Below are 11,601 nucleotides of genomic sequence, written 5' to 3'. Positions count from 1 at the left end.
GGCCTGCCATGTGGTTTGGTAACATCGGGACTGTGCCTTTTTACTTGTCAACCTTGGGCTTGACAGCCTTAGCAGCCAGTAGCTGTCTATGTGAAGAAAAGCCTGCAGCTTCAGTGGGCCAGGAGCAAGAGGCAGAGCTGAAGTCCAAGGCTGAGGGACTTTCACCCAGCCCCTAGAGCTTGGCACTTTGAACTTGGACTTAAAGCCTCCAAAATGAAGAGAATAAATTCAGTTTAAGCCATCCCATTTGTGGTATATTCTTGTCAGAGAGGCACTAGGGAACCAGAACTGATGGGCTTGGAGGCATCAGCTGTTTCACATGGCACTTCTAACATTGATTACAAGACCGTCTCATTCAAGACATGTCCACCTAGGTGACGAGGTCTGAACTTGTTTAATTTCCTAATCTCTCTTTCTCTGCAAGACAGGTTATAAACAATTTGCTGCTTTGTAGTCTCCTCATTAATCAAAATCAATAAAACATTGACTAATATTTAACAACCTTCTTACAAGGTACCATGTGCATCCCAGGGGTATAAGACACAGACCCTGCTGTCATGGACCTTGTCATACTGTTGTGGAGGTAATGGATCATGCGTCAGAAGAAAAATCAGAATCTTTGAAAGTATATCACGACCAAAATAAACAACAAATGCAATGCAAGTCAAAAAGTGGATGTGCTTTCTGAGTGGACTGGATGGTTGGAGAAAGGTTAATTTACAACAAAACCAGCCAATGAAACAAAAAACAGTAGATCCATTCAAAGTTCTTAGATCCATTAAAATATTCAAAAGTTATGCAGGTGCCAAGGGGAAGGTCAGAGTGTTCTAGATATTGGGAGCGGGGAAGCCTGGAGGGAGATTAAGGAAGGCTCTGAATGCCCAGGGAAGGACATTGGATGTGCCATTAAAATGTATTTAGTTCCCAGATGCCTAACATACCTAAAACCTTGCAGAACCTGAAGATCCAAATGAAGGACTTTGAAGTCAGTGCCGAGCCCGTGCAGCAGTGGCTGAGTGCCACCGAGAAGATGGTGCGAGAGAGCAGTGTTCGGCTCCACGACCTGCCAGCCAAGAGACGGGAGCAGCAGAAGCTCCAGGTGACAAGACCCTGGGCCCTGTCTGACCACACTTTTCGTTAGTGCTACGCTGAGCTCCCTCGAGTTAGATTATGCCACCTTGAGAGATAGCGGCTTCTCTCCCAATTTCAGAAAGATTCCGTGTCTCCTGATGTCCCACAGAGGTGCGATTTGCTTCCTTCCTGTAGTGTTATCCCACGTGTAGCTCCCGAATAACGAAGCCTCTGGTACGCCGATTGCTCGCCAGTGTTTATTTCTACGTTCTTCCGGCCACAGCTTTGTCTGCGATGTGCTTTGCCCCAGCCCTTTAACAGTAACTTGCTTGTGCTTTTCAGTCTGTCCTTGAGGAAGTAAACTGCTACGAGCCTCAGCTCCACAGGCTCAAAGAGAAAGCTCAGCAGCTGTGGGAAGGACAGGCTGCCAGCAAGAGCTTTCTGCACAGAGTGTCGCAACTGTCTTCTCAGTACCTAGCTCTAAGCAATGTAACAAAGGTAACGCCTGCCATGTGCTGTGTGTGAGTGTGGTACCAATGTCGCCAATCTGCGTCATGCTAATGGGTTGCCCAGGGTGTCTGGTGTGGGGGCTTGAGGTCAGGAATCCGGCATGTGTGCACTGTCCCCCAGCCTTGTCATCTGAGTCAGTCTTGTATCATCTTAACCGAGTTGTCTGCAAACAGCGAGAAGTCTCTGAAGAGACCACAGAGCTGTGTGACCACGTAGAGTATTTCTCTGAATACTGAAGAGATATGTGCCACAGAGCTTTGATCCCAAAGACACAGAGCAGAAACATGAGGCAAAATTCAGAGTTTTTGTTCTAAAGAATCTCAGAAATAAATTACTATAGAAAAGCATCCATTCAAAGCAGCTTAAATGTCAGGGGACTAAATACAGTGAGTTTGGAATGGTACAGTCTTTGTTTACAGTCCTTGCATTCATTTGACATTAGATAGTGGTGGAAGGTGTATAGATCTAGGGTTTCAGGGCAGATTCTAGAGCAACACTCGAAATTGGCGCTCGGTCATGTAACTGGATCTCTTTGCAAATCCCTTCAAAAAGTAAACGGCTCCCACTCTGACCTCATTTATAATGAAAACTCATGTTGAATCTGATAGCTACAGACCCACCTTGAGCTGTATGTAGCCTGTGATATTTGTCTGGTGCAATTCCTTCTGCATTTGAGATCTTAGAGTGTAGGAAGGCTGCCACCCTTTTCTTTAATTTGGCCTCACTATTTCAGTGTCGGGAGCTCTGGTAGTATAGTGCCTAAGGCACTTGACTGCTAACCAGGAAGCTGGCGGTTCAAACCCACCAGCCACTCCTTGGAAGGAAGGTTGGGCAATCCTACTTCCGTTGTGATAACTGCCTCGGAAACCCAAGGAGGCGTCGCTAGGAGTCGGGGCTGACTCTATGGCAAATAACAACAACAACAACATTTCAGTGTAAACTTATTTATTTAATTTGAGTCCTCTGGTGGCATAGTGCCTAAGGCATTTGACTGCTAACAGAAGGCTGGCAGTTCAAACCCACCAGCCACTCCTCAGAAGGAAGATAGGGCAAACTACTTCTGTAGAGATACTGCCTTGGAAACCCAAGAAGGGGTCGCTATGAGTCAAGACTGACTTGATGGCAGTGAGTTTTTTTTACCTTCCTTCAAAAAAAAAAAACAAAAAACATATATATATATATATATATATATATAATTGAAAGAGTCAGTATGTATATAGATCCTGTGGTAAATAGTCTATGTTTTTGCCCATGTTTATTCTATGACTAAAACCCCATTGCCATCAAGCCAGTTCGACACATAGCAACCTTATAGGACAGGGTAGAGCTGCCCTATCAGACCTTCAAGGCTGTAATTTTTACGGAACCAGACTGTCATATCTTTCTCAAATGAAGCACCTAGTGGATTTGAACTGCTGACCTTTTGGTTAGCAGCCAAGTTCTTAACCATATGCCACTAGGGCTCTAACTCTATGAATAAGTTACTTTTTTTTTTTTTTGTCTTTAGGATGTCTGGCACATATCTAAGATCAGAATGAATTAAGGACATCTTTCTATGCCCTAAAGCATTCAGCTAGGAGTACTGGTAGCATAGTGCCTAAGGCATTTGACTGGTAACCAGAAGGCTGGCAGTTCAAACCCGCCAGTCATTCCTCAGAAGAAAGGTTGGGCAATCTACTTCCACAGTGATACTGCCTCGGAAACCCAAGGAGGGGTCGCTATGAGTCGGGTTCGACTCGCCGGCAGTGAGTTTTTAGAAAGCATTCAGCTAGTTGCTAACCAAGAGATCAGCGGTTTGAACCCCCCAGCCATTCTCTGGGAAAAAGATGAGGCAGTCTGCTCCTATAAAGATTTACAGCCTTGGACACCCTATGAGGGCAGTTCTGCTCTGTCCGATAGGGTCACTATGAGCCAGAATCCACTCAATGGCAGTGGGTTCTGTTTGGTTCGCCTTTTATGCCATGGTATTTTGTTAGATATCAAGAATTAGGGAGCTCCAGTGGTGTAGTGCCTAAGGCATTTGACTGCTGATCAGAAGGCTGGTGGTTCAAACCCACCAGCCACTCCTTGAAAGGAAGACAGGGCAATCTACTTCCGTAGAGATACTGCCGCAGAAAGCCAAGGAGGGGTTGCTATGAGTCAGAACTGACTCTATGGCAGTAACTTTGGGTTTTTTTTGGTTTATCAAAAATTAATAGATATTTGAATGCTTTAAAAGCTATAAACTATTTTTATAAAGTCTTCCACTGAGTTGTACAAGACCAATACTAAATAAATAAAATAACAGTCATGGACCCAACTTTTAAAATGTGAGGATATTAAAAAATCCCACATAATTATTTTTTTAGAACTTTGGCTACTCTGTCGCTCCCCAGAGCTTGTGATGTCAGTGAAGCCAAATGTGACATGCAGACATTAGAAGCCACTTTAGGAGGGCCCCAGACAAGGCATTAAGACAAGATTTCACTAACTCTAAGAAACTTCCACAGTTATCCCAAAAGAATCCTTACTACCCTGAGTAAGTTGTAGTTGCTCTTTTGGCCCAATTATTCTAACGTGTTTGCTATTTCTAAGGATACTTAGCATTTTTGCTAAATGAATGCAGGCATACAGCACAGTATCTGTGCAGTATATGAACCAACTGCTGCTGGCAGCTTTTCAAACAAACGGTTAGGTTTGCCCTTAGAGTGGTTTTAGGCTGTGAGATCTCTGTGGAAAGGACAGCTGAAAACCCATCCCTGTCACTTCCAGGAGAAAGTGTCAAGATTGGATAGACTCGTTGCCGAACACAATCAGTTCTCTGTTGGGGTTAAGGAGCTCCAAGACTGGATGACTGACGCGATTCACATGCTGGATTCTTACTGCCACCCCACCTCCGACAGGAGCGTGCTGGACAGCAGGATGCTGAAGCTCGAGGTGAGCATGCTCACACAGGAACCTCTGTCCTACATTTGTTTTTCTCAACACGTCTCACCTCTGTCTGCCTAATGCAATTTTGTCACACTCTGTCCACACTAAGGCTCAGAATGCCTTTGTGGTTGTGGCTCTCTATGCACAGGGCGTGGTTGTTTCATTACCATTGAGTCAGCCCTGACTCATGGTGACCCTGGGCACAATAAGGAAATGCTGCCAGTGCTTCTCCATCCCCACGAGCACTTGTGGATCAGACAGTTGGCTGGGCTCAACACAGCTGCTGCCTCCAAAACCAAAAACCAGTTGCCATGAAGTTGATTCTGACTCCTGGCAGCCCCACGCATCTCAGAGTAGAACTGTTGCATAGGTTTGCATGCTGAGACCTTTTGGAAGCAGATTTCTAGGCCTTTATTCCAAGATGCCTCTGGATGGGTTAGAAACTCCAGTCTTACCAACCTTTTGCACCACGAAGGGACTAGGAACTCTAAAATAGCTAACACCAGCAATGTTAGCTGTGGAAATGACAGTGGACTTCTGTATTTGATTTTCCAGGCTCTGTTATCAGTGAAACAGGAAAAAGAGGTTCAGATGAAGATGATAGTGACGAGAGGTGAGTCTGTCCTCCAGAACACCTCTCCAGAAGGCATCCCTGCCATTCAGCAGCAACTGCAGACCGTGAAGGAGACGTGGGCTTCTCTGTTGTCTTCCGTGATTCGTTGTAAAAGGTAAATGCGACTAAAGTCCCTTCCTATGATAACAATATAGATCTCAGTAACAGAATGCTCTTGGTTCCTTCTTTCTTTTTTAATCAGAGCAAATGAAATGGAGAGGTTTAATCTTTCATGGAGGTTGAGTTGCAATAGTAAACCTAGGTTTCAACATAATTGAAACTGTTTATTTCTTTTTTGTTGTTCACCATTTAAAAATTAAAAGAGAACTAAGCATTTTGTAATGTAAAGACGTTGATTAAAGACAAATAACTTACCTTGGATGGGGGAAACTGTGGTTCAGTGGGAGAATTCTTGCTGTCCATGCGGGAGTCCCAGGTTCAATTACTAGCCAATGCACCTCATGCAGACAGCACCCATCTGTCAGTGGAGCTTGCAGACTGAGATGGACTAGGAAGAAAGGCCTGGTGATCAACTTTCAAAAATCAGCCAATGAAAACCCCGTATGCATCACAGTAGTCCAGTTTTGTTGTCCTGATTCCATTGTACATGGGATCACCATGAGTTAACTTGACATCTAACAAAACAGATGAGTGAGGGAGGGTAGCAAATAAAGGTTGTTGTTGTTTTTGTTAGGTGCCATCAAGTTGTCTCTGACTCATAGCGACCCTGTGCACGACAGAACAAAACACTGCCCGGTCCTGTGCCAGCCTTATGATCTTTGCTATACCTGAGCCCATCTTTGAGCCACTGTGCCTATCCATCTTGTTGAGGGCCTTCCCTTTCTTTGATGACCCTCCACCTTACCAAGCATGATACCCCTCTCTAGGAAATGATTTCTTCTGACAACATGACCAAGGAGGTGAGATGAAGTCTGGCCATTCTTGCTTCCAGGGAGCATTCTGGCTGCATTTTTTCCAGGACAGATTTGTTAGTCCTTTTAGCAGACCATGGTACTCTTAGCATTCTCCAACTACAACTCAGAAGCATCAACTCTTCTTCGGTCTTTCTTATTCATTGTCCAACTCTCACATGCATATGAGATGATTGAAAATACCATGGCTTGGGTTAGGCACACGTTAGTCTTCAAGGAGACATCTTTGTTCTTCATCACTTCAGAGAAGTCTTTTGCAGCAGATTTGCCCATTGAAATATGCCATCTGATGTCTTGACTGCTTCTTCTATTGGTGTTGATTGTAGAACCAAATAATACGAAAACCTTGACGACTTCAATCTTTTCTCCGTCCATCATGAAGCCAATTGTGAGGATTTTTGTTTTCTTTATATTGAAGTGTAATCTGTACTTGGTCAGCATACAAGTAGAATAAATATGGTGAAAGGATACAACTTTGACACACTCCCTTCTTGATTTTGAACCATGTAGTATCCCCTTGTTCTGTTTGAACGACAGCCTCCTGATCTATGTATAGGTTCTTCATGAGTACAATCAAGTGTTCTGGAATTCCCATTCTTCTCAATGTTGTCCATAATTTGTTACACAATTGAGTGTTTTTACATAGTCAATAAAATACAAGTAAACATCTTTCTGGTATTCTTTGCTTTGAGCCAAGATCCATCTGACATCAACTATGATATCCCTCATTCCACATCCTCTTCTGAATCCAACTTGCATTTCTGGAAGTTCTCTGTCAATATACTGCTACAACCATTTTTTAATTATCTTCAGTAAGATTTTACTTGGATGCAGTATTAATGATATTGTTTGATAATTTCCACATTCTGTGGGATCATCCTTCTTTGGAATGGGTACAAATATGGATTTCTTCCAGTCAGTGGGCCAGGTAGCTGTCTTCCAAATCTCTTGACATAGCTGAGTGAGTGCCTCCAATGGGGCATCTGTTTGTTGAAACATCTCAGTGGACATTCCGTCAATTCCTGGAGGCTCGTTCTTCGCCAGCTCCTTCAATGCAGCTTCAACTTCTCCCTTCAGTACATTGGTTCTTGATCATATGCCACCTCCTGAAATTGATGAACATTGACCAATTCTTTTTGGTAGTGACTCTGTGTATTCCTTCCATCTTCTTTTGATGCTTCCTGCATCATTCAATATTTCGCCCGTAGAATCTGTCATATTGCAACTCAAGGCTTAATTTTTTTCTTCAGTTCTGTCAGCTTGAGAAATGCCAAGCCGGTAATTCCCTTTTGGTTTTCTAACTCCAAGTCTTTGCACATTTCATTTAGTAATTGGCTTTGTCTGGTCAAGCTACTCTTTGAAATCTTCATTTCAGCTCTTTTATCTTGTCATTTCTTTCATTTGCTTTAACTACTCTCTGCTCAAGGGCAAGTTTCAGAGTCTCTCCTGACATCCATTTTGGTCTTTTCTTCCTTTCTTGTCTTTTTAATGATCTGCTTGCTTTCTTCATGGATGATGTCCTTGATGTTATCCCACAATTCCTCTAGTTTTTGGTCACTGGTGTTCAACGCATCAATTCTATTCTTTAAATGGTCTCTAAATTCAGGAGGAATATTATCAAGGTCATATTTTGACTCTCATGGTCTTGTTTTAATTATTTTCAGCTTCAAGTTGAACTTGCATATGATTTGATGGTCTGTTCCACAGTCAGTTCCAGGCCTTGTTTTGGCTGAAGATATTGAACTTCTCCATCGCCTCTTGCCACCCGTGTAATCAATCTGATTCCTGTGTATTCCATCTGGTGAGGTCCACGCATATAGTCATAGCTTATGTTGCTGAAAAAAAGGATTTTGTGGTGAATAAGTCGTTGGTCTTGCAAAGTTCTATCATGTAATCTCCAACGTTATTTCTATAACCAAGGCCATATTTTCCAACTACCGATAACTCTTATTTGTTTCCAACTTTTGCATTCCAATCGTCAGTGATAGTCAGCACATTTTGATTGCATGTTCGGTCAATTTCAGACAGCAGAAGTTGGTAGAAATCTTCAGTCTCCTCATCTTTGGCTTTGGTGGTTGGTGCATAAATTTGAATAATAGTAGTATTAACTGGTCCTCCTTGTAGGCATGTGGATATCATCCTATCACTGACAGTGTTGTACTTCAGGACAGATCTTGAAACAGTCTTTGTGATGATGAAATGCCATGCCATTCCTCTTCAATTTGTCATTCACAGCATAGTAGATCATATGGTTGTCTGATTCAAAATGGCCAAAACTTGTCCACTTCAGCTCAATAATGTCTAGGATATTGATCTTTATGCATTCCATTTCATTTTTGACAACTTCTAATTTTCCTAGATTCGTGCTTCGTACATTCCATGTTCCAACTATTAATGGATGTTTACATCTGTTTCTACCCATTTTGAATCATGCCACATCAGCCAATGGAGGTCCCAAAAGCTTTATTCTATCCACATCGTTAAGGTTTACTCTATTCTGAGGAGGCAGCTCTTCCCCGGTCATATTTTGAGTGCCTTCTGACCTGATGGGCTCATCTTCTGGCACTATATCAGACAATGTTTCAGGGCTATTGATAAAGATTTTCAGTAATATAGTAGACAGTGTTTCACCACTATTCATAAAGTTTTCACTGGCCAATTGTTTGAGAAGTAGATGGCCTCTTCCTTCTTCCAAGTCTGTCTTATCTCAGAAGCTTCACTGAAACCTGTTCACCATGGGTAACCCTGCTGGCATTTTTCAACACGGTGGCATGGCCTCCTGCCTCACAGCAACACATAAGCCACCACAAGATAACAAACTGACAGACAAGTTTGTCTCCCTAGTTCCTAACTCCTCTGCACCTGCCTATCTTGGGCAATGGCCTTAAAATTGAGCTGCCCGCAAGTGGAAAGCAGCCCCTGAGCCCCAGCCCTCCTACCTCAGGCCCTGGCCTTAATAAAGAGCTGCCTCCAAGTGAAAAGGAGGCCCTGAGCCCTGGCCTGCTGACCTGGGGCTCCAGCCTTAAAATACAGCCGCCCCAAGTGAAAAGCAGCCTCCAAGCCCTAGCCCAGCCTGTCTCAGGCCCCAGCCTTAAGAAAGAGCTGCCCCCAAGCAAAAAGTAGCCCCCATCCCTGGGCCCAACTACCTCTGGCCCTATCTTTAATAAAGAGCCACACCAAGGGAAAAGCAGCCTCCAAGCCCTGGGGCTGCCTACCTCAGGCCTGGACCTTAATATAGCGCCACACCTATGTGACAATCAGCCCCCAGCCCCAGGCCCACCTACCTGGCCCCAGCATTAATAAAGAGCCACCCCCAAGGCAAAAGCAGCCTCCAAGCCCTGAGCCTGCCTACCTTAGGCCCAGCCCCAATATAAAGGTACAATATCAATTAAATTGGAGCTCTGATGACATAGTGCCTAAGGCATTTGACTGCTAACCAAAAGGCTGGTGGTTCAAACCCACCAGCCACTCCTCTGAAGGAAGACTGGGCAATCTTCTTCCATAGAGATACCACCTCTGAAACCCAAGGAGAGGTCACTGTGAGTCAGAACTGATTCAGTGGCAGTGAGTTTGGTTTGGTATCAATTAAGTTAAAGAGCCCTAGTGGCTCAATGGTTAAGCCTAAAAGTCCGATAGGAGGAAAGACCCAGCAATCTGCTTCCTCAGAGATTACAGCCTAGGAAACCCTCGGGGGAGGTTCTATTCTATACTATCTGGTCACTGTGGGTAGGCATTGACTCAACAGCCCACAACAACAACAGCGTCAATCAAGTTACCTCTGTGGGCTATTGGAGTATAATTTTGCTGGGCAATATTGAGAGTCTGTGTAGAACAAGTGCCTCTAAGCCACCACCACCGCCACCCCCACAAGGGGAAGGAACCTAGTACATTTGTGAAAAACCTCTCTTGACTCAGAAGAGCACTTTAGGGCTACTCTCAGGGTGGATCATTCCTGGCCCTTCACACTTACCTTGTCCTCAGGCCACGTAGGCTCGGGAACCAACGAAAGCCCTAAGGCTAAGAGAACTGGAAGCTAGTAATTCGAAGTCCAGTTGACAGTACACTGAAATGGTCTGAGCTAAGGCTAGATACTGATAGGGCACTTAGAGTGCCTACGTACCAGGCAAGAACCCAAGGAGCTCCTGTGGCATAGTGGGTAAGGCATTTAGCTACAGACCAGAAGGTAAGAAGATGAGGCAAACTAGTTCTATAAAGATTTACCACCTTGGAAATCCAATAGGGGTCACTATGAGTCAGAATTGGCTCAATGGCAGTACGTTTTGGTTCAGTGAAAGGCCCCTAAACATGGTGGTGAAAATTAGGCACAATGATTATTAGAATTCAACATGTAACATGCATACTGAAAGGTCCCAAAACTAGTTGCTGTTGAACTGATTCTGGTTCCTGGTGACCCCGTATGCGCCAGAGCGGAACCGTGCTCAGAGGGTTTTCAGTGGGTGACGTTTTGGAAGTAGCTCACCAGGCGTTTTTTCAGGTGGATTTAAGCCTCCAGACTTTTGGTTAGCAGCCGAACCTATTAACCGTCTGCACTGCCCAGAGACTCCAGACACTGAGGGGGGCAAAAAAATACTGCCATCGAGTAGATTCTGACTCATAGCAACCCCCAGTGGCTTTCCAAGGTGGTAAATCTTTATGGAAGTAGATTGTCCCATCTTTCTTCCGTGAGGCAGGTACTGGGTTTGAACTGCCAGCCTTCTGGTTAGCAGTCAATGCCTTAAGTACTGAGAAAAGAAAGTGCTTAATTTATCTGTAACAGAAAGTATCAAGTTTTCCTGTTTAGACCAATTCAATTATCCCCTATTTTCTCTTGTGATTTTCTGACTTTTAAATCTCATGCAAGATGGCTCCTCTGCTTCCTGTTGTTCCACCTTTGTTCTAGTAATTCCTTTCTCTCTCCCGCCCTGCATGTCTTGTCCAACTTGGTGTCTTCAACCATCAGTTCTCTCCCTGTCCAGGGTCTGGCCTCCAGAAAAGGCACCCCCACAGAATGCCTCCTGGTTTCACCCTCAACCTTCTCACAGTGTCAAGAGTGACCTGGCTACCGACCCTGGTCCCATTTGTCTATCTGTCGACGACGTGGACTTAACTATCCCTTGCTTTCTGAGGCTGTCCTTGCCAGAGAGCTAGGGCTCTAATTTGATAATCCCTGGATAGCCTGTCCTCGTCCACACCTGCTGTCACCCTGCTCTCTGGGTCCCCTTCTAGCTGGAGGGGCCAGAGCAGACACGATGATAGATGCTGAACTTCTGAGCATGCTCAATACTGATTATTGTCCTTTAAAATACCTTTCAGTCAACTCGAAGGAGCCCTTTCTAAATGGACAAGTTATCAGGATGATGTTCGACAGTTCTCCAGTTGGATGGAGAGTATCGAAGCCAATATAAATGAGTCTGAAAGGCAGTGTGCGGAGCTGCGGGAGAAAACAGCTGCTCTCGGAAAAGCCAAGGTTAGAACCAGATTTCACCTCCATTTGTGGTTTCTTAAAATTCCATACCACTTACCATGGAGTCAGTTCCGACCCATGGCAACGCCAGATGTGTCAGA

The 11,601-nt window shown here is 44.4% G+C and overlaps 1 protein-coding gene across 1 annotated transcript in view; it reads left to right on the top strand.

Moving 5' to 3' along the window:
* The window catches only part of SYNE1 (spectrin repeat containing nuclear envelope protein 1), a 578,063-nt gene that overhangs the window by 236,536 nt on the left and 329,926 nt on the right, over nucleotides 1-11,601 (top strand). Inside the window, exons 56-60 of the mRNA XM_007943230.2 lie at nucleotides 956-1,099; nucleotides 1,414-1,569; nucleotides 4,333-4,497; nucleotides 5,047-5,219; nucleotides 11,350-11,503. Of these exons, the coding sequence (XP_007941421.2) occupies nucleotides 956-1,099; nucleotides 1,414-1,569; nucleotides 4,333-4,497; nucleotides 5,047-5,219; nucleotides 11,350-11,503 (792 nt within the window). The remainder of the gene's footprint in view (nucleotides 1-955; nucleotides 1,100-1,413; nucleotides 1,570-4,332; nucleotides 4,498-5,046; nucleotides 5,220-11,349; nucleotides 11,504-11,601) is intronic.

The sequence above is a fragment of the Orycteropus afer genome, unplaced genomic scaffold (genome assembly GCF_000298275.1).
Source record: "Orycteropus afer afer isolate SDZICR_OR568_19922 unplaced genomic scaffold, OryAfe1.0 scaffold00101, whole genome shotgun sequence".
NCBI lineage: Eukaryota > Metazoa > Chordata > Mammalia > Tubulidentata > Orycteropodidae > Orycteropus > Orycteropus afer.
Note: the sequence above shows the minus strand (reverse complement) of the source record. Positions and strands in the feature narration are given on the sequence as shown.